The 27,627-nt window shown below is 34.8% G+C and overlaps 1 protein-coding gene across 10 annotated transcripts in view; it reads right to left on the reverse strand.

Moving 5' to 3' along the window:
• The window catches only part of LOC120776161 (proton channel OtopLc), a 70,320-nt gene that overhangs the window by 26,237 nt on the left and 16,456 nt on the right, over window positions 1-27,627 (reverse strand). For 3 of the 10 annotated variants that reach the window (XM_040106767.1, XM_040106765.1, XM_040106764.1), the window contains exons 1-2: window positions 21,503-21,562; window positions 11,212-11,752 (exon numbers count right to left, since the gene is read on the reverse strand). The exons of the other annotated variants lie outside the window; for them this stretch is intronic. In XM_040106767.1, the coding sequence (XP_039962701.1) occupies window positions 11,212-11,384 (173 nt within the window). In that variant the 5' untranslated portion in view covers window positions 11,385-11,752; window positions 21,503-21,562. Of the gene's footprint in view, window positions 1-11,211; window positions 11,753-21,502; window positions 21,563-27,627 lie in introns of those variants that run through there. 10 annotated transcript variants of the gene reach the window in all.

Consider the following 27,627-nt stretch of genomic DNA (forward strand, 5'->3'; position numbering starts at 1 on the left):
AAATAAATATATTCAATTGCAAAGGTGAAAAGCAAATCTGGCAAATTTTAAGCATATATTTGTTTGTTAAATCAGCAAGTATTAATAAAAATTGCAATTTTCTAAATAATATTATTCATATTAGCAATAACTTTGAAAAAATACAGCAATAATTGGAATCAGTTATATTTTCGAAAATTAAACAAAAATATTTAAAAAAAAAATTGAAATAAATATTTATAAAACAAATTTATCATCTGCTTTGGCAGTTTCACTCCTGTAATAACCACTTAATCTTTTTTTCCAAGTAAACTTGGTTTAAAATCGTCGAAAAGTTCACTAGTTTTGATTTTATTCCCAGAAAAGTTTATACGAAGGCATTTAAGCTCATAAAATATAAAGTCTCATGGAAAAAATATATTTTTCACACAATTTTCAATATTTCTTATACATACTGAAAAAAACAGTTTTGAAGCTAGGCTTCGCTAGTAAATCTTAATTAGAAAAAATATGAAAAAATTAAAGCAAGTGCTTAAGATAAGTTCTTGATGTCGGCTTCATCAAATATAGCTCTCTCCTTTTTTTATAATTTTTTAAAATTAACCTTTATAAGTTATTTCGTTTTTCAAACATTAAGCATCACTAATAGAACAAGCCCACAATGTGGTACGTTGTATTCATTTGATGGAATGCTCGAACGTCTACAAAAAGCGGAGCTCATAGGCATAGTCAGTGCACTGCGAACTACACCCATAATGCCACATTTTACACACAGCTGGTCATAAGAAGAGGTTTGAAAAAATATACGCTGAAATTCACTCCTCCATCAACTCCTATTTCAGGGCGGTGAACATTTATTCCGACAGTCGAACGGAAATACTATCGCTGAGCTCATTAACCAAGCTCCCATAGCTAGTCAAAAAGTGTCTGTTCTCACTAGAAATAGTATTAAGCTACTTCCTCATCAAACTCGTTTGGGTGCCTGGTCAATACAACGGTTCCAGTTTGTTTTTATATCCGGGAAATCCAGCTTTAGACCGATAATCTGTTAGGCAAAGTTATTCAAAATGGTTCGTAATGCTCTACTGGCCATAAGAGAATCAATGGAAACTGCAAAGCCGACGCGCTAGCCACAGGGGGCACCCTTGAGCCGCTCGTATTTAAATGGAACCGAGTTGGATCTCCATTGGCATCTTGAATTTTTGCACGGATTGAACGGTCTTCGCGTGCGCTAAGCAGGTTTGATCGTCGACACCGCAAATACAAGATTTCTTTGGCTTGGAGGGAGATTTTCTGAACCACTTTCCTTAAGTAAAGTTCATCTTATCGCAATAGTAGGAGTTTTTACAAGACATTGTCCAAACGGCATTTAAGAAGTAAAGACAAAAATCCTGACGTACGCATGATTTCAAAGTTGTATGAAGGAAAATAAGGTGAAAACAATCAAGCACTTTCTCCCTTGTTCAGACTTTGCAATACTGAGTTTGAAACATCTCGGCAATCTTACCTTTGACGTGTCAGCACAGCTTTAATATTTATTAAATATTAGTTTTATATATTAACGGACGGACGTTCTAAGCTGCCCAAACGAGATCCCTGTTAGGATCGAACTCTACCGAACCTAAGCTACCCCAGTGTGTCGATCATGTAAAATGAAATAGGTATGTCATTGAAGACTGATCGAACTATGAGCGAAAATAGCATTCTGCCTTTTATGACAAGAAAAGGTGTAATAACCACATCCATCTTACATATACTGAAGCTACTAAAATATCAGCAAGCATCTAAGGGATAACATTCAAAAACCTTCTAGTTTATCTCATAAACAAATTACTACTTTTTAATTATCATTTGGTGTAAAAATTATTGGAATCAGTGTCTTTGTAGCTCACTGCCAATATTGCGGTATTTTAAATGTCATCAAGTTTGTTTTTACAGGAGATAGTCTAGATACCAACGGGATATTGAAGTAGGACTTAGAAAAATTATACATCTTGATATCTGATATAAGTGTTTCTTTTATTATTACAAATGCTTTTGTGTATTATAACACATAGGTGACCTATTCGCTAACAAAAGTATTTGTTACCCTTAACAGACTGTAAAAAGATTTGATACCCGATATATTTTTTTAAGTCCTACTTCAGTATCGCAGATGTATAGTATTATATTCTTAAGCGAAATAGAAAATACCCTATAAGACTTAAATCGATCTGCGATTGGACATTCCATTTTGAAGTGAAGTGATGGTTCAATATCAGCCTCATAGACCTAAATCTAAATAGTACTTGAAACGTACAGGTGCACAGGTTCACTTTTGATAGAAACAAAATCACAAAATGGTTGATAATGGAGAAAAAAAAACAAAGAAAGAATGAAATAAAAATGTATTTTTACAAATTTATTTAATCTTAATAGTTCAAAATTGGTCGGAAAGGGTCCAACGCATCATTTGGTCCCAATGACCTATATCGATATTTTCGTTCATTTTGAGTATAATTTAATCCGGCATCGTAATCTGGTGACTCCGATACATATATTTTTGCTCAAGAATCTGCTGCATATAGTCATTTCTGTTATTCAGGATGGTTTGAAGTACATATTTCGAACTTAATTTGTACTTTTTTACTTATTCGCTTCGTTTTTTTTTTGAAAGTGAAATCATTTCTATTCATATAACCACTTTCGGTGAAACAAATATTTCAATGAATCCTTTCTTTTTTCGAGTGAGCCAAAATCAAACAAATCAAAGTCGCTTTAAAGCAAATAAATATTACATAAACTCGCACAAACCTTATACGCCTTTGAAAAAAAAAATACTTTTTATTTATACTTGCAATTATTTTGTGCTTGCACAACTCATTGCACAGTAAAATAAATCCAAAGCAAGGATTTGCATATTTTCATCTACTTACAAAAGCATGAATATGTATTTGGTACATGTGTCTTTAGGTATGTCTAATAATACATATGCATCATACATACGCATATCAACATCATTCACATAAAACTGACGGGGATTTCATATTTTTTCGCATTTTGGCCGCTCGCACACTCACCAACCATTTAAGTGCATTGCAACAAAATGGAAAACAACTTGACTGCTGTTTGTGTATTGTAATGCTGAAAGCAACAAATATTTACACCAACAACCCCCCATTTGCGCACAAACCCAATCGCCGTCCACCCGACTGCTAGCCACTCACACAACTATTCAACCATCAGCACCATCATCATCATCATCAACATCAGCATCAACACCAGCCATAGCGGTGTATTTGCCATGCCTGCAAAGCGAGCGCACAGCTTGTTGAGGCAGGTTAAAATATGCACAAGAGGAGCGACCCAATTCTGCAGCGGCGTTCTTATTATGCGCAAGCGCAGCCAGCTCCCCGGAAACGTACAGCCTGAAACTGAAAACACCTACAAACCCAAGAGCTGCAACACAGCGGCGAGTGAGCAGGCGAGCGAACTGCTTGAATGGCAGCTGGATTATTGGTGCGTTTCCAGCCCCTGGCTGCTCCTCAAATATTGCATTAAGCCAAGTGCACTGCGCTCGAATACACAAAATATCATCCAGTTGTGGCAACATGGAATGAAAATATCCCGCTTGCTCGCGCCGTCCATACTCTTTTGTAGCTAGGATGCGCTTGACAGGCAGCCAATGAAATATTCTGGTGATTTTTGTTTGTGTGGGTTTTTTGAGTTGCATTTTTTTCTATTCAGACATGTCATTAAAATTATGTTTTACTTCTAATATTTTTAACATTTTAGTCCATGACTTGGCCACTTAACAATTTGCAAATTCGAAAATAAGTAATTGGAGATATGCAATTATCAAATTGAAAGCATTCTCCGAATGTGGAGAATTTCGTTTTTTAGTTTAAGTACGGAAAATTCACTATCAATATCAAGTATTGCAGGTAATGTGTGCCAGGGCCAGAAACCCATTCTTAAACTGTACGCAAAATGGACTGCTTTTAGACTCCGAATTATTTCCCTTCAAATTTCAAAACAAACTTTATTGAAAACAAGTAAGGAAGGGCTAACTTCGGGTGTCACCGAACATTTTATACTCTCGCATGATAAAGTGATAATCGAAATTTCAGTCATTTACATATTTTTCAAATACCGTATTTGTGTAAAGTTTTATTCCGCTATCATCATTGGTTCCTAATGTGTATATTATATAGAAAAGGCATCAGATGGAATTCAAAATAGCGTTATATTGAAAAAAGGCGTGGTTCTTAACCGATTTCACCCATATTTCGTACATGTCATCAGGGTGATAAGAAAATATTATATACCGAATTTCATTGAAATCGGTCTAGTAATTCCCGAGATATGGTTTTTGGTTCATAAGTGGGCGACGCCACGCCCATTTTCAATTTAAAAAAAAGGCCTGGGTGCAGCTTCCTTCTGCCACTTCTTCCGTAAAATTTAGTGTTTCTGAGGTTTTTTGTTAGTCTGTTAACGCACTTTTAGTGATTTTCAACATAACCTTTGTATGGGAGGTGGCGTGGTTATTATCCGATTTCTTCCATTTTTGAACTGTATATGGAAATGTCTGAAGGAAACGACTGTATAGAGTTTGGTTGACATAGCTATAGTAGTTTCCGAGATATGTACAAAAAACTTAGTAGGGGACGGGGCCACGCCCACTTTTCCAAGAAGATTACGTCCAAATATGCCCCTCCCTAATACGACCTTTTGTGCTAAATTTCACTTTAATACCTTGGTTTATGGCTTAGTTATGACACTTTATAGGTTTTCGGTTTCCGCCATTTTGTGGGCGTGGCAGTGGGCCGATTTTGCCCATCTTCGAACTTAACCTTCTTATGGAACCAAGGAATACGTGCATCAAATTTCATCATGATATCTCAATTTTTACTCAAGTTACAGCTTGCACGGACGGACGGACAGACGGACGGACAGACATCCGGATTTCAACTCTACTCGTCACCCTGATCACTTTGGTATATATAACCCTATATCTGACTCTTTTAGTTTTAGGACTTACAAACAACCGTTATGTGAACAAAACTATAATACTCTCCTTAGCACCTTTGTTGCGAGAGTATAAAAATTTGAAATATAATACTTTTATTTTTTCGAAAATCGAAAGTCGAAAGTTTAATCGAAAATACTATATACCATTAAAATGAGAGGTAAGAGGTATGGTTGATACCCATATTTTTACATTTTTGGTCGGTTATATAAACTCAATTTCGAAATTTGAGGGCAATTTTTTTGATTTTGGGGTTAAATTTTGCAAAATAGAGAAATTACTTTTTTAGCCTATGATTTAATCACTCGAAAAAAAAATTTGGTTACTGTTATTATTAGCTGTATAGCTCGATACTTCCTTGGTTTCCCTCCTATTTCGAAAAAACATTTAGCTTAAGCTACAGCAGCTAACTGGGTTTCCTTGAATAAAAAACCTTCATTTAAAAAAAAAAATTCTAATATAAAAATAAAACATTTAATTAGAGTTTTTTATTGTTACAAACATACACTATTAACAAAAATATTTAGAAAAATAGATGGCCCCGCATCTTACAGCATCATCTAAAGTGAAAAAAGCCGTATTTTAGTTAAAACCTTAACTTAGAACTTGGACGAAGTAAAAAAATATTTATATTGGATTTTTGGCAGACATTTTTACAAAAAAAATGAAAATTTCGCGAGATTTTTTTTTCAAATAATTTTAATCGAAAAAAATCCTTCGTACAAGTCTTTAAGAATTATGTCTCAAAAACCTGTTTAAAATTTAATGAAGATCACTTGAGTAGTTCTCGAGGGATCTTGCCAACCGGCTTCAAAAACACAATTTCGAGAAAAACGTGTTTAAAGATGGCGCACTTAGCATAGCTAGCTTCGAGCACACAAGTTCTCAAAACAGTATCTCCGAAACTATTACTATCAACTAGAAAATTTAAGACAATTATCTAGAGGTGTTGTAGAATTTAATATGACAATAAAAAAATAGATTTTTTCAAACCCGTAAATCCATGTAATCCCTGAATCAGGTTCTGATTCGCTTTCATGTTCTGAATTAGACAAGTTTCCAAGAATAGTTTTTTTTAATACATCTCCTTACAATACCAATAAGCAAAATGTATTGACAAAAGTCTCTCACTGAAAACAACTTTGTTCTCACATATGATTGGAAAGATATTAGTACTTATTATAAAATCCGCCAATGCTATAATATATACTTTTATGAGTTATTCTTAGAAAAATGTTTCATTAGACTTGATTCTCATCCACTGACATTCCGTTTTGAAATAACATGGATTCAGCAGCAGAATTTTGCATTCGCCTCTCACCTAACTCTTATAAATACAGTTTTAGCTTATTTAGCATTCATAAGATCATCTGCTTCCAAAGCGATTTGAGTTACTTCACATCTTGCAACCTCTTAACTAGCTCAACATATAAGACTTCTCTGGCACACAGTTCACCATACCGAGAATGGACATTCCTTCTTCACCCAACTTCACAAAATATCTGATTATCGCCATACATATAGGCGTACTTGTCTTTAATTGAGGTTACCTACTAGCGAGAGCACCGCTTTCTAAAAATTTGTCCTCCTTCTGTAATTGGAGCACTAAGCGGCTGAACGCTGTAGTCAGTTAAAAGGTTATTTGATTTAAAGGAAACTCGGTTCCAGGTTCGAACCATTTAGTTACCTCAATCAGAAATAGAGAGCTAAAAAAGCTGCTTTAATGCTACTCATCAACAGTAATCCATAAAGAGCAAGTTTGCAGAAAAAGTAAGGCATGGATCAGAGGATATGTTTGCGAACAATTTTACCGAACAGCTGTTAGAGGTTGTTCGATTCACTATTCCTCAATGCTTGACAAATCGAAGACACCAAATATTCGTACCTTAGTTGGAAGATGTTGATATCGACGATCTTTGCCTCCAACAAACGGCGGTACATGCCATACAAGAGAAGAATATTCGGTACGTTATTGCTGATATTTAGTATTTACTGCAAAAAGTGGTCGAAAATCTCTTAGCTAGAATTTGTTCGAGCAAAGCCTTATTCTTATAGTAAAGCTAAATTCGTGGCCATTACATTAACCTAACTTCTTAAAATCCACATGTTTAAAATATACACTTTATGTAATATAAGGGAGAGGTTCTAAGTCAAACTTTGGCAACTGATTTTATGTAAATTTTAAACATTAAATATGCTAACTCTTGTACATATGTACTTTGAATGAATCGTGTCCCATTTGCCAATACATACACCTTTCCAGCTGGTGTTCTTCCCCACTCCCGCACTCATACAACAACTTCGCAAACTGTAAAACACACTTCATTAGTTGTCACCTAAAATGTAGACAGTTATAACTGATTTCTAACATTTCCACACCCTCGACCTCTTCCATAGAGGCACCCGCCTCGCTAGCACTTATGCAAATATGCAAACTTTTTCACATACTTCACTGAAAAAAAACGCCTCCAACAACAAAAGCAAATATTAGAAATATGTTGCACAAACGATATGCGAGATCTATGCTGCACCTTTCACCTCCTCCACCCTCTGGCGCCTCTAGTCAGTAGCTTATGACATTATTTAACTTGATTCCCCACGTTTTATGCTGATTTGCTTTGGGGCATTCACAAGCATTCCTACACAACGTCCGACATGACGCCTCCCTCCGCACACTCCGAAAAGTCGTCCGCTAGCTGCTGTTGCACGTACATCGACAAGTGTCCAACGGCATGTATGCAACATGCCAATGCATACAATTACACACGCACACACATATATATATATATGTATATACAGAAATATACTATATGTGCCTAAGCATGTTTGTAGAGGATTCAACATTCAAATCAGTCAGTCACGCAGTCAGCGTGCCCTCGTTGCATGCAGCTTGCTTTGTTGCTACCCTATGCGCGCCATAATGTGACAATGTGCAACTTGATGTTGCAAGTAATTCATCAATTTCATTGCATTCTTTATTTTACTGCCTGCTGTGTTATGTCTTTTTTCCGCGTCTTCCTTTTTAATTTCTCCCTCTTGCCTCTCTTTACCCCACCTTTGTGTCGCCTGCAGCTTGGTCGCGTAATCTCATGCCGGATTCACAGTTATTCCAGCAGGAATGTCATTTTTATGGCATAGTCTGTGTGTACACTTGTTGTTGTTGCTGTTGTTGTTGTCACTAATACAATAAGGTTCATGTTCGCAGCCATGATTTCCTTGTAAACGCCGCGTTGACAAGTCGTTCATGACTGAGTGCGAAAATTGTTGGAGTGTGCAAATTGTTTGTTAACATTGTTTGTGTTTGCCCTAATGCTGTGCAAATGTATGCATGTAAGGTTGTCAGCTGAAAGTTGTGTGCATTTTTACAAGTTTGTTATTAATGTATGTCTGAAAAAAATTTTTTTTTTGATCTCTGAATGAAATCCACTTTCAGTTAAGGACAAAAGGTCCTTTTTTATCCTGAAAAGGTTTTTTTATTTCAATATCTAGATTCCAAAACTTCTTCATCTACATATCTTTTCCCCCAAGAAGCTGCTCATTCAACGGAACCGCCGAAATCGGACCACAATAGCATGGAGCTGCCACACAAGCTTACAAGAACCTGATTTGGATTGGCCAATTTGTTTGGCTGCCCTTAGCTATAGCGACTGGATCTAAAGCAGTCTCTTCTAGAGATTGAACTACTGTCTAGAGCAAAAATCTGCGAAGACATTTCGTCAATTAAGTTGTCTACACAAGCACTTGATTTTGAACTTTTAGTTTGTATGGTAGATAAGGTATGTTCCGATATCGACGGTTTCGCCAAATGTTCAGCTTCTTGAAAAGAAAAGGACGTTAGCAAAATTTCAGATCAATATCGGAAAAACTGAGAGACTCAGCTTGTCAAGCTGATCATGTATGTATATATTTTATAAGGTCTTTCATGTTTCCTTCTAGGTGTTACAGACTTAATATGCTTTATTCAGGGTATAGAAAGATCAGAATTTAGTTTATCTAATGCGATGACATTTGCAATATTTTAAGCTCTTTTATTAAAATACCTAAGCTCTTAGCTTGGATAGTAAGCAAATTATAATTTGATAACATCAGTCCTCCAAAGGAGCGACACCTCATTGAAATACGAAAAGCCAAACATTTTAATATATAATTAACTTCATACACACTCGTCAAAAGAAGAGTTTTCATTACAACTAACTGTTCTTTAAATTCAAGCTACCACGATTTCTCATAGTTCATAAATGGTAGGCTTAAATTGAGTACCAAAATTTTAATGAAGGTCTAGGTATATTTTTATAACTTAAAACCTTAGTATACGTGCCTACAGCTTCTCAGAGTGATTTATATAGCAGAGTTTATCTTCGATTCTCATTTTCTGCTCGTTGATCTCTTGTTAAAAATCAACATATATTAGCAACAACAAAGTTTATGAGTTAAATTGTTACAAGAGAGTATTCGGATGCCTCATTAAAGTGTTAGAACCGATATCTTGTATGCCACCAAATTTGTTTTATCACATTTTAGATCAGTTTTACCATTGTGACTCAAAGATTCAAATACACACATTTTTTATTGATTTTCAAAATTTAAGATTTCAAATACAATAGGTATAATAGTTGTTTATAGAAAAGAGGTTATCAAAATGTTTTTGTCACGAAAATAAGAGTTTAATACTCAAAGAGAGAAACGCAACAAATTGTCAGAGTACACGTGAGCGGAGAGTTGCAACGCTAGTGCTTACAATTTCTTTGAACAACTGGCATAGTTTGTTCGAGTTTAGTACTCTTGTTACTGAGAATCCTTCTATATAAATTAAAAACTTCTTTTATAAAACAATATTACTCTTTTATAACTTATTTCTTATACCAACCATAAGACATTTTTCTCGTTTATTTCATCTAAATATGTAATATGCTGGATTGGGCCTTCTATAACCCCCATCCATATAAATAGCGTCTCTAGAAGCACCACATGAACATTAAAGAAATGACGCGACAGTTTAGTTAAATATTTCTGCTGGTGTTAGATACTTTTTAATCACCCCGTTCAATCCTACACGACGCTCTTTTTAAATGCTATAGCTCATTCATTCAATGCATAAGTTTGGGGAGTCGTTCGAAATATTAAATTATAGAATTTTAAAACTTTTTTTTATTTTTAAGTTCTCCATCAGAATGGCTGAAAACTATTTATTAATACCCACAAATTAACTAAATTAATTAAATTAATAAATACCGATCAACATTTTTATACCCTAAAGAAGATATATTAAAATTGCCACGAAAGTGACGTCTAAGATCCTTCAAAATATATACGATATGGTGCTTGAAAATCGTCAAGAGTTGGGCATTTCTCGCGAAACTGAACGGCATGATTCCTATGTGCTTATATGGATTCAGATTCATATTCATATTTATTTTAAGCATATAAATATACAGAAAATAGCAAAATTAGCAGCACTAGCTCCAGGCCATCAGCTGTTATATGGAAAGCCTTTTAATTTGACGAGATATCTTCACCAAATTAAGCATGGGGCAGTGTCCGAAAAAATTGGTCAGGTCGGAACAATAAGGCTTATAGCTGCCATACAAACTGACCGATCAAAATTGAGTTCTTCTAAAGAAATTTTGTTATTGTTTTGTCCTTTGATTTGTTTTTGTAGTAAGAATTTCAGTTAGTTAAAAACAATTAAAATAATAACTATTTATTTTTCATCATTTCAGATATCGGTAACTTTCACATATAGTATGCATTGAACAATCGATTACGGTGAGTGCAATTAAAAAAAAATTTTATACCATTTTATTTCACTTTTTATCTATCAATATTCGTATAAATATTAATTAATCTTTTTTGAACTTATTTGCTATATTAAACCCTGAAAATTATTGCCAAATAACCATTCAATCTTCCAACCTTTATATTCTCGAATAAAACTATAATTTTTGCTCAAGTTTTGCAAAGGTACTCAATAATTTGTTTAAATTATTTTTGAGGAATTAATCTTCATTTATTCCGACTTTCTAGTTTTCTTTTGATTTTTTATATTCTTTATCGTAGTTTTTGAACCCGAAAATCTTTTGGGAATTCTCGCTTTCACAGCAAAATATTCTCATAAATATTCCAAAAATTTCCTTTTACATATTTTCCTCTTAGAATATCTTTTTATATCCTGACTCTAAAACCACACAATTTTTTCGTAAAAGTAATAAAATTTCGATATTAACCTTTGCAATGGCTGCGGCATGACGTTCTTTAATTCCATTTCCTTGTTGGCTGCATTATTCTTCTCGGCGCTGTCATTGCTGCCGGTTGTGTGCGAGCGTGATACCGGAAGTGTGGCCATATTATCGCCGCTCTCCACATCCACAGTAGCGACTTTGACTTCGCCGCCACCCATTTCTAACAAGTTGCACTACTACACACACACAACCACTAACGGAAGTTGTAAAGCACTATTTCAACTGTTGTTATTGTTGTGCTTTATGCTGTTTTTTTTTTCAAATTTCTGTATTACTATTTAAAAACACTTAACGGTCGTTTTGAGCACTGTAATTTGACACTGATTTACATTTTCAATTGGTTTGGCTGTTTTTTATTCAAAATTTTCTTTTTAGTAAGTTTTGATTTGACATAAAATTATTTATATTATTTTTTTAATTATATTTTCACCAAATTGGAAACAATTTAGCTTGAGTTATTTGAAATTTTTCTTATTGTTTCCACAATTGGACGCAAGCGATTTTCGTTGTCACTGTCACATTAAAACTGCGAGCGGAAATGATTGAGGTACAAAATCTGCTTCTACACACAGAAGCGCTGTAGAAACGTTGCAGCAGTTTGAGCGAAAACTGCGCTTTAAATGCGTGTGCTCTTCGGCTTCGGAGATCGGGTTTGTGGAACGTAATTTAAGCATATGTCAAGAGAGCAAACTTTCAAACTCTCCTTAAATAGGAGCAGTAATGTTGTAAGGCTACTCTCCTGTGAGAAAAATTTAGCCCCCAAAGCTTTCGTCTTCTTCAGCACTGAGCTTTCCCCTACGGCTTTTCCCCTCGTCGTGCACTCTGCTACTCTACTACACACCTGACACTCGGTATAGCCTTTGTGTACTATCCCAACAAACGCGTTTACGGCTTCGCGGCTTGAAAATCATATTCTTCTGTGTATTCTTCATTACTTTGCTTTACTAAAGTGTTTTCACACGTCGTTCTTTGTGTGTGTGTTGCTGCTTATTGCTGTAGCAGTAGCGTCCTTTGTATGCTTTTGCCTCGCTTTCATGCGAAACTGTGCCAGACTTTTATGCTATTTGCATATTTTCATGTTGGTATACTCTCGGGTGTTGCTCCCAAGCCTAAACAAAGAACCCAAACCCAGCTATACTCACAATTGTGTGTATGTGTGTTCAGTATGTGTGTGTACACAAAGGCTCCTTGTGCGCTCCGCCGCTGCCTTGTTGGGGCTTTTGCGCATAGTATGTATTGTTGTTTTTATTACACTTTTTCCTATTCCGTACTATCTTGTATCGTGTATACAATGCTCTTTATCATTTCTATTCAAATTGTGTACAAAATTTCATTTGCATGGCAAATGGGTTAAATCGGTAAATAAATTTTAAGTACCTCGGTTGAGTGAAATGTTTATATAATTATTGTGGTTGTGGCTAATGCACGGCTGTGAGTTGGAATATATATTTTCGATTAGATTTTTTAATATTCTAGATTTTAAGATTTATTTTTTTAATGAAAAACTCTGATGTTCTTAGAAAGTTTAGTTTAGAAGTCAGGAGACTCGGATATTTTTTTGTTGTCTACTAAACGCGATATTCATTAGAAATAGTCCTTTCCATGTTAATCAGGAACTCGAATTGAACCAAAATCCTGCCATGCTACCGAAATGCCCGAAAACTTGTTATGATTGAACTCTAGAAGCATTGTTATTGATATGTCACTTAAAAATCTGGTAAACCATTACTTGTGAACCGCTAACAAGGAACAATTTTACCAGGATTAGATTCATTGGACTGAAACTTCCTCTTCTATTTATCTGCTGTTTAAGAAAGATTTGAGAATTATATTTTTGATATTATTCCTTTACGACGCGAAATTTTGAACTCATTCTATGGAGATTTAAAATGTTGTTCTAAGTACACTTCTTGAAATAATAAATATTTGAATAATATTGAACTATGTTTATGGATCAAGAGATTGCAGAAAACTTTTATAACAAATAGATACAAAGAAATCTTCACGTTATCTTTGGAGAGATGGTAGAAGCTTTCCATATTTCTTATGTATCAATTCTGTATTTAAGGAGTATGTTTGAAGCTTAATGAGTCGTGTTCAGATTCATACCTAAACAGATCAGAAACTAAATAAAATGTCCATGGTTTGGTGCCAAAGGAGATGATTCGGAGATGAGCCGAAGCCGAAAAAAATTGCAAGGGACATCAAAAATCAAGGATATATTGACAGTCTTTTTTTCGATTAACCAGGTGTGGGGGATTCCGAATTCCTTCCGACCTGCCAAACTGTCAACAATGAATACTATTTCAGGGTTATGTGTCATTTGCGGGAAGCTATTCGTAAAAAGGGGCTGGAATTATGGGCCAAAGACTCTTGGATTTTGCACCACGATAATGCACCGTCGCATACTGCATTGGTTCTTCCTAAGTTTTTCGCCAAGTTTTCAACCAATCTCGTGCCGCAACCACCGTATTCGCCTGATTTAGCTCCTTGTAACTTCTGGCAATCAGCAAAGTCGAACGACAGCTCATGGGACACCATTTTGAGTCAATAGATGACATTAAACGTAAATCACTAAGCGCTTTGAAGGAGTTTCAGTAATAATTTACATTACTTTTATCCAACATTTTAATTTTCGAAAGTTTTCTACATTTCCGCGTAAGGAATTATTTAGATTTCTTATGTTATAAGTCCTGGAAACAATATTACTTATTTCATAATACAAAATTTTTTATTTCTGTTTGTTCCGTTTTTATGAAATTTATACTCCGAAAATCGTTCAAAAAAGTACATATGCATACTTTTTGTTTTGTACAAGTATGTACCAGTTATGCATACTCCGGATTGTTCCTGCTCTTGCACTCGACACATTTCTGTTGTGCGAGTAAAGCATAAATACAAACAAACTGAACTAAATACTTGTAGGGTGTGGTTGGCAATTTGTTTGTTAACTTTTTGACAATAATAATCAGAGGATTACAGTTTTGCCGAAGAAGCACCATTAAAAACAACAAGCAATATACATTAATATTCATATATGTATATATGTAGTTTCTCTGTACAATTTCTCCAATGGGGAGTTTATGTGAACAGTACAATTTATTAGCATAAATGGAAGTCCGTGAAGACAATCCGAATAGCTATTTAGTTTATCTTAAACAATAACATAAAATCGGAACCTTGAAATCGAAACAAGAAAATAGTAAAATTGACTAAAGATTCACTTTATTAAAGGAATCATTCGATCGAAACATCTCACTGCTTTAAAAAAAACAATATTTTAAGGAATATTTCTTAGAAATATATGTACGTAGTATGTATATCCGAGAAGGGGGCTATTGGCATAATAAAGTAATTAAATGAAAAGAAAACTTTGCAAATAAATAATTGGGTTTTCAACAATTTCGAATTAGGAAATTGAATTTTGCAAGTCAAAAATGTTTACGGGCAGTTAGTTATTTTGAAAAAGTAGACACATTTTTTTATAAATTCCAAAGTCTTTGAAATCATTTTGGAAAGAAAATGGTAGTTAAATTTTAAAAGGTGTGCCATCTTCACGTCGCTTAAGAGTGAAAATTGAAGTTGATATTCAGTTCAATATCAACAGAAGTGAGTAATTTCCCATTATATGGTTGTGTTGACGAGCAGAACTTTCCTATTTGAAAAATACTATATAAAGAGATGCTATAACTTTTTACCCAGATCTTCAGATTTATCTTTTAGCGGGTTACTTTGAAAAAAAAAAAAAATTATACGCCAGGACATTGAGAAGCTTAAGGAAAACTTATGCCGAAATCAAATGTCAGCGGAAAAAACTTATTTTGTTGTGAACAATAAAGGCGGTCATTTGATAGGTGTATTGATTTTCTTACGGAGAGATTTAGTAAGCAGTAAAAACGTAATTTATCCGTTTTTCGAACATCGAAATTTCTTTCGAATCGCGAAATTAAGCTTGTATGATTTATTAAAAATCTTTTTGGAAAAAATATTTGTCAGATGTAAAAAAATAGTTTCTCTTATTTTCGAATTTGGAAAATTTTGACTTCGAATTTCGAAAAATTAACATACTAAATATAAATTTTTTTTATCGATTCAGTAAGCAGTACGAACGTAATTTATCTGTTTTTCGAATATCGAAAATTTTTACTTCGAATTTCGAAATTGAGCTTATATGATCTACTAAAAATCTACTTTCTAGAATGATTTAATCAGATGTAAAAAATAATTTCTCTGCTTTTTGAATATCGAAAATTTTGTCTTCGAATTTCGAAAAATTAACATACTAAATATAATATTTTTATCGATTAAGGAAGCAGTACAAAGTAATTTATCCGTTTTGCGAATATCCAATTTTTTTCTTGTGAGTTTCGAAATTGATCCTATTTATATGTACGTATGTATATCTGCTAAAAAAGTTTTATGCAGAAAGATTTAGTCAGAAGCAAAAAAAAATTTCACTGTTTTTCGAATATTGAAAATATTGACTTCTAATTTCGAAAAATTGATAGATGAAATATAATATTTTTCAGGATATTTAGTTTTAAGTAAGAATGGAAATAATAAGAGTTTGGAAGTTATCGACCAAAATCTTCCTATTAAATCTCGAACGTCGAAATGGCAATTATCTCTAATGTAAATATCTTTTTCGAATTTCGAAATTGAGCTTAATATAATATATGCGAAATAGTCTCTCAATTTTTAAGGGATCGATTTAAAATTTGGTACACGTCCAGTTCACCCCAACAAGCTGCTCATTTGTCGGAATCCCCAATATTGGGCTATACAGTAGGTAGAAAAAATAAGTTATCAAAACAGCCAGCGCTGTTTGAAACGCTCTATACTTTTTCGCTTAATTGAATATAATTTGTTTTGTATATGTTCGGAAAGTACCGTTATCAAAGTACCGCAGTTGATGATTTTAGTGGCAACCGCTTATCTGGTAAGAAATTTTCGTAGCCTTCTATAGAAATGCTCAGTGACAAGGCGTGGAAAAAGTAAGTTATCAAGTGCAGTAATTAGTGTTTTTCATATTAAAACTTGAAAATAAATTACAAAAAAGTATTAAACGTGCAAGAATTGTTTATATTAATAAATTTTGAAATTGAATTGGTAACTAAAGTTTTCATTTTTTTTTTAATTTAATTTTTTGAAATATTAAGGCGATTTTTTTACGGTGAATTAAAAAAAAATCTGAAAATGGTGAATTTTAAACAATTAACGAATGAGGAATGTTCAACCATAATTAATTTGCATAAAGATGGTCACACACAGCGTTATATTACTGAAAATTTTAATAAAAGCCAAGTCGCAATACGGAAAGTTATTGCCGGCTACAACAAAGAAAATCGAGTCATCAGGAAGAAGAAGCAAGGGCGCCCAAAAATAACAACAGGAGAGTTGATAAACGAATTTCGGATATTTCCAATTCTGATCCCTTCAAATCAGTTTCAAAAATTCGCGCACAGCTTTCAAACGAAGCCATGAATGGCCCCTCAGTGCACACTGCTCGTAACAGATTGCACCAAACCAATATTCACAGCCGTATTGCAAGCAAGTTACTCTACCTAAATGAGGCAAATAAAAAAAGCGACAAGCATTTTATAAAGATCACATATTAAAATCTTAAAAATTTTAGCATAAAGTGCTGTGGACTGGTGAATCGATGATTTGTCTTCGTTATTCCCACGTTATGGTTTACGTTTGGTGCTCACCCGAACAAGAACTATCATACAAGTGCACTCTACCCACAGTTAAGTGGGTGAAAAAGGGCTTAATGGTTTGGATATGCTTATCTGCGAATGGCCCTGGCAATATTGTAATCCTGGAAGGAAAAGTTACTGCTCCAATTTATTTAAATATTTTATAGGAGCACACCATCCCCGAGGATCACCGACAAATTGGCCGATTATCCTTCTTCAACAGGACAACGCGCCCATTCATACTGCAAAAATCATCACAGAACATCTACAAAATGAAAATATGAATGTATTGAAATGGCCTACTCAAAGCCCTGACTTGTCACCTATTGAAAAAGCTTTGGTAATTCTTAAGATGCGTATAACTGAGGAGAAACCCTAAAACCTGGTTGATTTGAAGAACTGCATCTATAACATTTGGAATAATTTTCCTCAAAATTAGTGTTTGAAGCTTGCCAACTTCATGAAATAACGATTGGATCAACTTGCAAGACGTAATTATGGACATTGTAGATATTAAACAATTTCATAACTTATTTTTTCTACATGCAATTTACTGTATGTGTGTATGTTTTCCTTTTATAAAAGCAATGAACTTCTCTTTTGTTTTAAAATTACTTTAATTAGATACTTTGAAATATGGTCTCAATAAAAAATAAATATTTCGTTTGAAAAATATAAAGTTTTAAATTTTATTCACTTCGCTGATTTATATTTCACTATGATAACTTACTTTTTCTACCTACTGTATATGCTATAAACTGCCATTGAAATTTTTGGATCAAATTCTCGATGAAGATTTTTTATACCCTCTTTTGTAACAACATGTATTTGTAAAGGTTAGTTTAGTTTCTGTGCAGCCGTAGTTAACGTTTTTCCATGTTTCTATTAATTTTAATTCAGTTTTTGGCATTATATGCTTTATTTATAAACAAACTCAGTTCTCCAATTCGGTACAATTATTTCTACAACCATTTTTGGCAAGACATAAAAACCTACAACTATGAATTGGTCGTTAATTGTTTGACATACATCTATTGGACCAACCCACAGCCGCAGCACAACTGACATAAGACCCTCATTAGCACAACAAAAACACATGAGACACAACTGAAGTCATCAACAATGTGACCAAAAGCAAAGACAACAGCAGTGCATGTGTCAGACACTGACAAAAAGCTGGACAGCTGGCTAAGAGCATACGCAAACAGAACTATAAAAAATTGAGATTTCAATTAATGCTAAAATCTCAAACAAAGAAATAAAAGAAACAAAACCAAATAGCAAAGAGGCGCGAATTTCGAGCGGGCGGCTGAGCGTGCGCAAACAATGGCTAAGCGCGGAAACATAAAGTTGAATTAAACGAATTATAGTAGCTATTGAGTTTACGCGAATTCACGAGCGCTACGCGTATTGCGGTCGTCGTACGAAGGCGGGTACAAGGGGGACTAAGTGAATTTGGTGGGGAAAAGTGGGAGAGGGTTGGCGAAAAAGGCGGGTATAATGAAGTTAGAAGAACACATACACAAAAGCAACAAAACAAAGTAGTTGCAAAACAAAAACAACACAGTAGCATCGTGTACAATGGCAGCAAGATACAAGGGGGCGGGTTGTTGTCACACCCTCACGCAGCGCAGCTTCTTCGCAGTTGTTGAGGCAAGTGCACGCAAAGCACTCGGCATTAGAAAGCGCACCATGTGTGTATATGTGTGGGAAAATATGTTTAACAATAAAAACTACAAAAACATATGTGCTGCAACAACAACAGGCAACTACCTGCACAGCCATTAAGGCAAAACAGCAGCAAGCATCAAATGAAAGCCGTGTTGGACGTCCTAGTAACAACAAAAAGTTAACATAAATACAGCACACACATGCATACAAGCCTATATGTATGTATATATGTGTGCGGCAGACAACCCGGGCCGACCTACTGACCTCCCCGAAGCAAAGGCAAATATAATAATATTTTTTTTTTGTTTTGCTTGACACTATTATACACGTTTACTGTTGTTTCTGTTGTTGCTAATGAGATAATGCGCACATTTGGCAACTCTGCAGCGCGCAACACCCTCACCAACGTACCAAAAACACACCAACTGCTCCGAACAGATGGTAAGATGCTTGGTTGGCTGTAGGCACCTACAACACCTATAGAGGTGTGTAAGTGTGAGCGTTCGGCTCCAACGCGAGCACGACTAGGCGACTGCGATGCTACGAGTTGAAACGAACTCTGACAAGCTCTCTATAAAATCAGCTCGCGCTAACTTTCGTCTGCTTTCGGTAGGTGCTTGCCAGCTGCTCGCCGCCGTGCTCGCATTTGGCTCGTTTCATAGGCTCCCCAATGCGCTCACAATTCGCAAAGTATGCTCGGTGGCGGCGGCGCCAACCTCGTTATGCCGAGCCCACCAAGTAACTTTGTAATAAAAACGAAATTGAGCCACTCAAAAAATGTACGCCTAAAGCTCAGTCATGGTAATCGCCTAAAAGTATGTAACCTAAAGCAGCTTAAAAAGCTGATTAAAATACTCTGCTGCTCGAACGGTAAAATATTGATGCTGCCATTTGCCATTGAGGAGGCAGATTTGCTTGGAATACTTAAACTCAAGCGTAAGGCAGGTGCTTGTTTGTGCGTGTCGCTGTGTTGTAGTTTGTTTTTGTGTTTTTGTGATTTTTTGTTTTTTTTTTTTCTTCTTTAACTTTCATTTTGTCTTATTTTTGCTGCTTTGTGTCGAATGGCGTTTGGGGAGTGCTCGTCTCCAAAGATTTTACCATCTTCAGGAGAGTTTATGTTTCATTTGAGCGCACATCAAGTTATGTATTCATAGCTTTATAGCTGTTTATATATGTGTGCATGTGTGAGTGTGTATGCACTGATGTGTGAATGGCAGCTATTTGTGTATATATCAGGGCAGCAGGTCTCAAGTGTATATTCGCAAGTAATTAGCAGCTTGGATGGATATAGTTTTTTTTTTAATAAAATATTAGTTTTCAGTTCGAAAACTTTTATATTTTAAAGCAAAGCTTTCAATAAAATATGACTTTTGTAAAAAAGTTGACATTACAGTGAAGTAATAATTATTTTCACTAAATTGTAATCATTATCAATGTAAAAAATAAGCAAGAGCGGCACTGAAGCGCAGTTTTTTCGCACAAAGATCTGTTTTTTTTTTTACTTTTTTCTTAAAAACAATATTTCACTTTGCATTTTGCAAAAAAATAAATCAAACAAGGATTTTTTAAATTCTTTTAAAATTTTTTGTTTTTTTTTTGCTAATTGTTTACAATCAGTCTTTTACTTTTTCATCCCGAAATTAAGTGAGTTTCTTTTCAATTTATATTTTTTCAATTTTTCTTTTATAAAAAAAAAATATTTTTCACTTTGTGTTTTGCAAAAAATGTATCTTAATTCATAGTTAGCATTTTTAAGTACTTTCTAAGTTAAAAAAAAAAAATCTTTTTTGCTTTTTTAGTATTTTTTAGTACTTTCTAAGTTTCAAACAAATTTTTTCTTTCACACGAAAACAAAATTTTAAAATTTTTTGCCCGCGAAAAAAACCATTTTTTCTCACTCTCTCTTTCTGTGTATTTTGCAAAAAAAACTATGTTAATTGAAAATTAGTATATTTTCGTTATTTTAAAGATTTAAAAAAAATAAAAATGTGTTTCCTTTCATTTTCTTCTTCTTAATATTTATTTTGCAAAAAAAAAATATTTTTCTGTCTGTATAAAATTAAAAATTTATATAAATATCAAAATTAGTATATTTTTAGTTTAAAAAAAATTGTGCTCACAAAAAGAATTTTTACAGTGCATTTTCCAAAACAGTGTTTGAATTTAAAATTAGAACTTCCTAATATTTTTAAGATTTGAAAAGTTTTTCTGACAACGAAATTAAAATATGTTCTCTTAATTTACATTTGATTAAATTTACTTTTACAAAAAAATATTTTTCTCAATATATTTTACGAAAAATGTTTCTAAATTCAGAATTAGTATCTTTTAGTACGTTTAAAATTTTAAAAATCGTTTTCAACTGTGTATTTTGCAAAAATGTAAGATAAATAAATTCTAAGTATGAATTTTTGAGTTTATTTTAAGATTTAAAAAATTTTATAATCACGAAATCAAGATGTGTTCCCCTTAAATTTGTATTTTTTAAATTTTTCGTTTATAAAAAAAAAATATGTATCACTGTGTATTTCGCAAAAATTATATAAATTCAAAAATAGTACTTTCAAGTTTTTTTCATTACGAAATTAAGATATGTTCCCTTTAAGTTTGTATTTTTTTATTTTTTTCTTTCATAAAAAATTATTTTTCACTGTGTATTTTGCAAAAAATGTATCTGAACGCCTTGCGAATTGCGCACAAAATCTTTTCCTTCACTTTATTCTATTAAAACTTCATAATTTCCACGCTTATTCACTCGCAATCAACAAAAAATTCTGCAGAAAGGTAATTTCACTACACATTTTACAACGAAATCGCATTTTTCACACAAGAAATGCTCCAAAAATTGTAGTTTGCATCTTTCACTTGTGAAAATTTTCTCAATTTTTTTTTTGCTCAACACATACTTTCACAATCCGTAACTGGCAATCACATTCGTCTGCGACGATATCCTATCCAACTACAACTGATTGCGAGCGCGGCCAATGGATGCCAGCTCGGCTGCCTGCCAAAGATGTTGATGTCTTCGTTAATGCTGTGAAAGCATACAATAAAGTCGGACTCACAATCATGTATGTTTGCATGCGTGTATGTGTGTTCGGCATCTAACACAGCATCAATTATGTGGCACAGCAAATGACTGAGCAATAAATGCCACAATCAGTGACAGCGTTCAACGCTCTTACTACGCGTTCGTGCTATCAGTGCACGTGTATGTCTGTTAGTGCTGCTGGTGTGTGTGTGTGTTGGTGCGGGTGTATGCGTGAGTGGCCATTGACTGGTCCAGCCAAGCTACGCTCTGACACGCTTCGGCGCAGTGTGCATGATTTTCGTTTTGACTCGGAAAAGTGTGGATGGCATTCTAATGGACCCACAGTTTTACACATTTTCCTTGCTCTACACTTTCCACACTCTGAACAAGTTTGCTTTTTTCGCTCGGAAAATGTTTCCCAACATTCCCAAATTATTTCGCTGGCATACGGTTGTCCTTGTTCCTTGGTATTGTGCTTTCGTTGAGGGGAAATTCGCTTTGTTTTTGTTTTGTTTGTTGTTGATTTGTCTTCGACTTTTGTTTCGTTTGTTTTGTTTCTTCTTTTCTTTGTCCGAATACCTACTTTTTATTGCGTTGCTTTTGTTATTGTTGATTTTATGTTGCACTGGAAAGTAGGACATTATTCCTTGTACTGTGTGCATTCCAATAATCTATGCTGCCTAAGTTGCCTTCGTGCTTATTGTTTTCGGACATTTTTGTTGTGTCTTATGTTGGGTCAGAGTTACATTTGAATTTCCAATTGCTGAATGTGGCACGACTTGCTTTCTGATTAGAGCTTCTTTTGTGCTTCTCTGGTTTTATTTCTGTTCCAAAATGTAGGCAACATTTTTTGACATTGATTTACATTACTTATTTATTGGTTAGTACAGACATTATTTACAGTTCGATTGTAGAGCGAGTCAATTTGAATGTGAAATGCTAAGTCAGTCTATAAAAGTTTACTAACTAAGATATAGAATTTCTTCTAAGCCGCTGGACCGGTCAACATGAAGTTTCATACGACCTTCTGAGAATCATTTGTCAGTTAATGATCCAAAGAATAAGATTTCTAATATAAATTCCGTTTCTTCGCAAACAACGACTTTAGTTTTGTGAAGCTGTCAGTTTTTCAAAAACCAAAATTTCGACTAGTCTTAATGATCCAAGAATTAAGCTATTGTAATAATTTTTTTTTGGTTTCTGGATTCGAGAGAATTTTAAACAAGAAAAGCTTTATCACCACCACACACCTTTTTTGACGATCCTCTTGGAGATCGGCAATGGTATCAAGAGAATTCAAAGCTTTCCAAAAGGAGTCGCCGATGCAACATTATTTTTAGTTCTTTATTACATAATATACTCTTTAAAAAATTTGCGAAAAAAGAGGTTTTAGGGCCTGTTATATCCCAAAAAAAAAAATAATAATTTTCAAAAATGATTTTATTCCCCATGCTTCGGAAATAGCATTGTAAAATAAATCCTGAAATCGACTATTTAAATGACAGAGCAGAAACCTTCTTTCTCCCACTTTCTCTGACAGGAATTTATAATTGAGAATTGAAGAAGAACACGAAAATGTAAATATAAAATTAAAAATATAGGTAATGACTAATGAGAGCACATTCCTGACTAGACCTTCCAAAAAAATTGGTTTAGAACAACTGAATATACAGGTAATTCTAGTATATCTGACTGTCATATCTCGTAGTTAGGTTAGGATGATTGATGAAAAATCGCATAACCTTAAATTTAATAAAAAAAATCGCTCAAATGCTGTCGAAGAACATATACCCTCAACTTAAAGTATCGGTATTTTGTTACTTTTTTATCGAACAGAGTTTCTAGGGCTACCTATGATATCTCAGAACCACATTTTTCAACTTTGAGAAAATATTTAGTTTTTTTTTCTAACGCTACTTAAAGCATTCTAGAAACTCCTCTATTATATTTCTCAATTATTAAAGACCCTATCATAAGGCACAAAATCTTGTGCCGCTCAGTTGTAACCACATACTTAAGTAAGTTGCTGAAAATGCACATAAATTAAAGTTTCGCAAGACTTAAGAAAAACTTTACTGCAGCCTGCTATGCGGAAAAGGAAACTAGTCGCATCAAAGTAATCAAATGTGCCTATGCTCCTGAGAGTTGTGGTCATAAAGCGGAATTTAATATGCTGCACATGATTATGCTTAACTAGCTACGTTGTTATATATCCTATACACATGAAGACATTTCAAGGAAAATACTTTTGCAAACTATGCGCCTATGCGGAGAGCTAACTCTGGAGAGCATGTAGTGAGCATTAATGAAAAGTGCGGCGAATTCGCTATTCAACATACCGAAAGAAGTGCATACCTTGTAGAAAAGTATACTTTAGTATATGAAAAATAATTTAGCATAATATTATATGTATTAGCGAATTTGAACTAGTATGTTATCGATTTAAGTTTCTTCATTGAAGAAACAGTTCTCCTTTAAATATTTTTATTATTTTCAAAGTTATTCTTAAAACATCTACAGGCGCTGTGTGTTTAATAGGTTTAGTTAGGCTACCTAAGCTTGCTGATATTCGTAATGCCACGAATAATCTCTATTAGGCAGTAAAAATGCCACCCGTTATGATGCCCAGAACTCCTAGATAAAGATCACACAGACCGTCGTATATTAATAAAATGCCTTGAGCCTATACATATGTATGTGGTGAGGAGGCTAATATGCATACCAGCCAATTTACCTGATTCTCATAAGATACGATCAGCGAGATGCTTTTACCGTAGTTTGGCGAAAGCTAGATAGTGAAGCATTATTAAAATCTGTAATATCACCCCATGAGTGACAATTGGACAGTGTCCAGTTAGAACTCAAATCATTATGGGGAGATAAACCTTGCCAGAAGCAAGTAATTCAATGGAAACTTCTGAGTCCACAAGTTTCGTAAACTCCCATGTGCTGTTTGCTTACCAAAGTTTGCTAAGCTTGCGCGAGATCCATAGATCTAATGTTAGTTTCCATCCTGATGGAATTTGGGTAAGGGTATTTTGCATGCGCATTGACTATGCCTCCCTCCGCGTGAACTTGAATTCAACTTTAAAAAAGCTCACTGCCCTTTTTCCTTCACCTCTCCGCCTCATCCACATATCCCTAGAAGGTTTTTGCGGAGAGAGCATGTCACTAGAAGTCGGCTTCGTGATGCAGTGGTCCCATTTATCAAAGATACAGTCCAGCACAAGAGGATTTCGGAGTGTCCATCTTGGAAGCCTTAATGTATTCGGTTTCTTAAAATCAAGTCTAATAGCGACCTTTGCAATCAACCATGCCTGCTTTGTTCGCAGATGCTATTGAATATGTATTAAATGGCATTAAAAGTCATCATTAGTATTGTACGCAGTGCAGCACTGATGGCAATGAGAGCCAGCAGTTGAAAAGGTGCTGTTTGGTGAGACCTTACTGACGACTTTTTATTTAATGACAGGAGATATTTCATCTTATCCTCGTTCACAACCAATCCAGTCTGGAGAAAGCAGAATTAACCGCGCGGTTGTTGAGGCCAATGATATCAATATCATCTGCATACGTCAGGAGATGTACACTCTTATAGAAGATTGAGCCTACTCTGTTTAGATCTGCAGCTCATATTGTTTTCTCTAGCAGCAGATTGAAAAAGTCACACGATAGGAAGTCTCCTTGTCCGAAACATCGCTTGGTTACACGGCTCGGAAAGGTCCTTCCAAATCCTAACGGAGCTTTCAGTGTTGCTCAACGTCAGCTTGTCACTTTGCGAGGTTACCAAGTTCAGTCATAGCGGGATAGAGCAGTTCCTTTTAATGCTGTGGAAGGTGGCTTATAAATCGACAAAGAGGTGATGTGCGTCTATTTTTTTTTACAGGTCTTTTTCAAGATTTGGCGCATGGGAAAATCTGGGCGATTATAGCATTTCCAGGTCTAAAGCCACACTAATAAGGTCCACTCAGTTCGATGACGCTAGACTTCAGTCTTTCCCACAGTACGCTCGATAAAACCTTATATGTAATGTTGAGGAGGCTCATCCCACGATAGTTGGCGCAGATTGTAGGGTCTCCCTTTATGTGGACTGCGCAGCAAATTTTAATCGTCACACATGCTTGCTTCCGATAATATTCTACAAAAAAGCTGATGCATGCTCCTTCTCCCCGTATTTGAATAGTTCTGCCGGCAATCCATCGGCCCCCGCCGCTTTGTTGTTATACAGAAATTTTTTATTACAAAATTGCAATGTTCGACTTTAAAAACATTATATTTTCCTACAGGGCCATAGTAGCTAAGTGTGGTGAATATCTGAAAGCAGGAAGTAGCATACATTACGGCGCAGAGAAATTCCTGAAATTGTTTCTTTTTTGTGTTTCTCTACTTTACGTCGTAAACACTTTTTATGTTGCCTTGCTTTTGCTTCATCAACACACACATGCACAGTTCACAGGTACACGCAGCCCATTTTGTTTACGTCGTATATCCTTGCTCCTCTCCTTTTTCAAACGTCTTGCTTTGGCAGAGAATTCGCTGTCATATATACAAACCCATTTCCTTTATATTTATTTTCATATTTTCTTCGCGATACACACATTTATACATACATAAATATTCACTTATTATGCGAATATGTATGTATTCGCTGTTTTGTTTGCGTCGTTTTCGCAACAGCCGCTTAAGTGGCCACTCTGTTTGCTCGCTGCTGCAACACAATGTCGCTTCCTGTTCTCCTTGTTGTTGCTTTTATATATTACGTTTCAATTTTTACCTTACTCCCGCTGGCAATGACGACAAAAATAGCAACAACAAGCTACAACATTATACAAGCAATCTGCATGCGACGCAAATAAATTGACCTAAGCATCTTTAGTGTGGCATGCCACGTAGCACTTGCGCGTAGTCGGTGCATGCACAAGCACACATAAAAGGCACGCACACACAACCAACTTGTGACCATGCCACACTTTACGGGGTTCACCATAAAACATGTTGTTTTGTTGTTATTTTTGTTGTTGTTTACAACATTGTACTCTCTGTAGCACCTTGTTGCGTCGTAGTAACGATGTAGCACGCTGATGGACCCCACTCACCTTGCTCATCGACCTCGCTTGGCGCAACACCAGCTCACCGCATATACCATAAGACCATGTTGTTGTTGCTAGGTTGTTTATTTTTGATGTTGTTGACGACTTTGCATTTGCCTTTAGTAACGCCGAGGGTTTTAAGGGTGGATTTCCATTTAATGCTATCTATAACGCAATCGAAAAATTCAAGTTGTTGGATAAACAACGGTGAAGCCGGCGTCAGCATCACCGCCGTACTCATCATCATCATCATCATCAATACATACATACACTGGCTTCACTCTGCCAGAACAGCAGCAGCATGCCGTAAATTTAACTACTGACAGTGAAAATGTTGCAAAAACAAAAACATTAGCTAGTTTGTTGGTGTTTGTACTCGTGCTTGGGGAATGTTTTGCCGCCAACGCACTCACCCTGTAGTTGTCTGTGGCCTGTAACAACTAACTTGCTGACTGAATTTTATGGAAACACAAATCCCTTCGAGTGCAATTTATTACACTGAGCGTAATTTAAAGTTTAGAAAAAAGGTAGTTGCTAATAAGGTCTAGATAATTGATTTGGAGTTCTCTGTGATCTAATTTGTTCTCAACGAAAAGCAATATAATCTATTGAGACTCATAGTTTGAAAGATTGTATAATAAAAACTTACTAGCAAATTTTATAAATACAAGACTCATTCTTTAACAAAAGGTGCATTTAAGTCTTTGTGGATTTCGAAGTTGCATATTTACTAAGGAGCACTTATAAAGCTTCTTAAAGTCTTAAATTGATATCTTGTAGGATTTCAATATTGGATGAACTCGCCATCCCCCATAGCTGCATACTAGTTTATGTTTGATTTTTGGACCCTTATTTCCAAGAATTAGTGGTGATTGCGGACCTTAAAGCCAGTATATATTTACTTTTTTGT

This window comes from Bactrocera tryoni, chromosome 4 (assembly GCF_016617805.1).
Source record: "Bactrocera tryoni isolate S06 chromosome 4, CSIRO_BtryS06_freeze2, whole genome shotgun sequence".
Lineage (NCBI taxonomy): Eukaryota > Metazoa > Arthropoda > Insecta > Diptera > Tephritidae > Bactrocera > Bactrocera tryoni.